Below are 2130 nucleotides of genomic sequence, written 5' to 3'. Positions count from 1 at the left end.
TGCGATAATGTCTCGTAAATTCTTAGCTTCAAATCGGGGGAAAAACACCAGCATTTGGCGATAAGTTGCTATTTCATTTAAAGAACACGCTACACATGCGCATTATGAAATATGAGTTACTGTGGTGAGACGTTGATCTATAAACGAGGTAGTGATGATGATGACGATCGTCAACGTGGAATTTAAGAGGGGTGGGTAAAAAAAAAAACAACGATGCTTGGGAATCGGTTCAGGCCGACCAGACCTTTCGTCGTTTTCAACTACGCGTTGTTTTTGTGTTGCATTGGCGTATTTTGTATTATAATCACGTTCAAATGAAAGATGTCGGAAGAGAAAGATGTCAACGAAGATGCTGCTCAAGAGTTCAAATTGGACGCCGAGACCGAGTTGCGGTTCGAAGTTGACGGTAAATCGAAAGTGGTCCTTGAGCTCAAGAACGGTTTGGCTGAAGTGTTTGGGACTGAACTCGTCAAAAACAAGAAATACACGTTCCCGGCTTCGTCGAAAATCGCCGTTTTCACTTGGCATGGCTGCACGGTGGAGCTGTCGGGCAAGGCCGAGGTGGCTTACGTTTCCGAAGAGACACCAATGACGATATACGTGAACGTCCACGCCGCCCTGGAGCAGATGCGGAGGAAAGTGGAGGACGACGACGAAGCCAAAGGACCCATAGTTCTGGTGGTCGGACCCACGGACGTCGGTAAGAGCACGCTGTGCCGGATCCTCTTGAATTACGCCGTCCGGCTCGGTAGGAGACCCGTTTTCGTGGACGTAGACGTTGGCCAGGGTCATATTTCTGTGCCTGGAACCATGGGTGCTCTGCTGGTTGAACGAACAGCGGATATCGAGGAAGGATTTTCGCAGTTGGCCCCATTGGTGTACCACTTTGGTCACAAAAGTCCCGGTGGCAACATCGTTTTATATAAGATATTGATATCTCGCCTCGCCGAAATGATTAATATGAGAGCAGAGAGCAATCGTAGAACTGCTGTCAGCGGTACCATTATAAACACATGTGGTTGGGTGAGAGGTGATGGCTATAATGCGATAAAACATGCCGCAGTCGCATTCGAAGTTGACGTCGTTTTGGTGATGGATCAAGAAAGGGTTTATAACCAATTGAAAAAAGACTTGCCGTCCTTTGTGAAGGTTTTGCTGATCCCGAAATCTGGAGGTGTGGTTGAGAGAAGCCAGTCTTCTCGAGCTGAAGCAAGAGACGGTCGCGTTCGGGAATATTTTTATGGTCTAAAAACACCATTGTATCCACATTCATTCGATGTCAAATTCTCAGACATCAAGATTTACAAAATTGGAGCGCCATCGCTACCAGATTCGTGCATGCCCCTTGGGATGAAAGCGGAAGATAATCGAACAAAACTTGTACCAGTTCAGATCGGGCAAAATGTTTTGAATCATTTATTAAGTATAAGTTTTGCTGCCAGTACAGATGAAGACATAATACAGACCAACGTGGCTGGATTTATATGCGTAACTGAAGTAGACATGGAGAGACAGGTATTAACCGTTCTTTCTCCACAGCCTCGACCTCTACCAAAGACCATCTTGTTAATGGGAGATGTACAGTTCATGGACACCCACTAACTTTTCTGTGCATTTAATGATGGGTGAGCCAGCTGTATAATCTTCACCGCATTGCAATTCACTTTAAATAACTTTTTTAACTTTCGGAATGTGTATGTAATTGATGCTAAGAACTACATGAACATTTGTTTTATTTCCATATTCACTTGTTTGAGAAGTATTTTTTCGATAAAAAAAAGTTTTTATACTGGTAGTCATCAATAAATGTTAATTGTTTCATAAATTGATAGTTTATTGTTTGTAGTCTCAAGATTTTCTTTTCTTTTTGAGAACGTTATACAGGGCTTGTATGGCTTGACTTTTCCAATATTTTGATGACAACTTTTTTTTAAAAAAAAACTTCTGCGCAGTCTAAGCATGTTTTCAAATACTTGAACAAAATTATTTTATAAGGATGATCAAAGAAAAAAAAATGTGTGAATCGCTCACCTATTTTTTTTACCGTTTATTTATGTTTGCTTCATTGAGACATTTTGGCGAGGATAAGATTCTATAAAATTAATAGAAAAAATCTGTGTTTTATGATTT

The 2130-nt window shown here is 41.5% G+C and overlaps 1 protein-coding gene across 1 annotated transcript; it reads left to right on the top strand.

The window, feature by feature from the left end:
• The first annotated feature begins 221 nt into the window (after positions 1-221).
• On the top strand, positions 222-1825 carry cbc (protein CLP1 homolog). The gene has a single exon (XM_089242518.1). The coding sequence runs from the start codon at positions 322-324 to the stop codon at positions 1600-1602; it is 1281 nt and encodes a 426-aa protein (XP_089098644.1). The 5' UTR covers positions 222-321; the 3' UTR covers positions 1603-1825.
• The last annotated feature ends 305 nt before the right edge of the window (positions 1826-2130 follow it).

This window comes from Pholcus phalangioides, unplaced genomic scaffold (assembly GCF_987345545.1).
Source record: "Pholcus phalangioides strain wild (caught in Gottingen) unplaced genomic scaffold, Ppha-v1.0 ptg000015l_1, whole genome shotgun sequence".
In the NCBI taxonomy this organism is placed as follows: domain Eukaryota; kingdom Metazoa; phylum Arthropoda; class Arachnida; order Araneae; family Pholcidae; genus Pholcus; species Pholcus phalangioides.
Note: the sequence above shows the minus strand (reverse complement) of the source record. Positions and strands in the feature narration are given on the sequence as shown.

What these genes read in the sequence shown, in the direction of transcription:
- cbc (XM_089242518.1), top strand. Translation starts at nt 322, where the DNA reads ATGTCGGAAGAGAAAGATGTCAACGAAGATGCTGCTCAAGAGTTCAAA.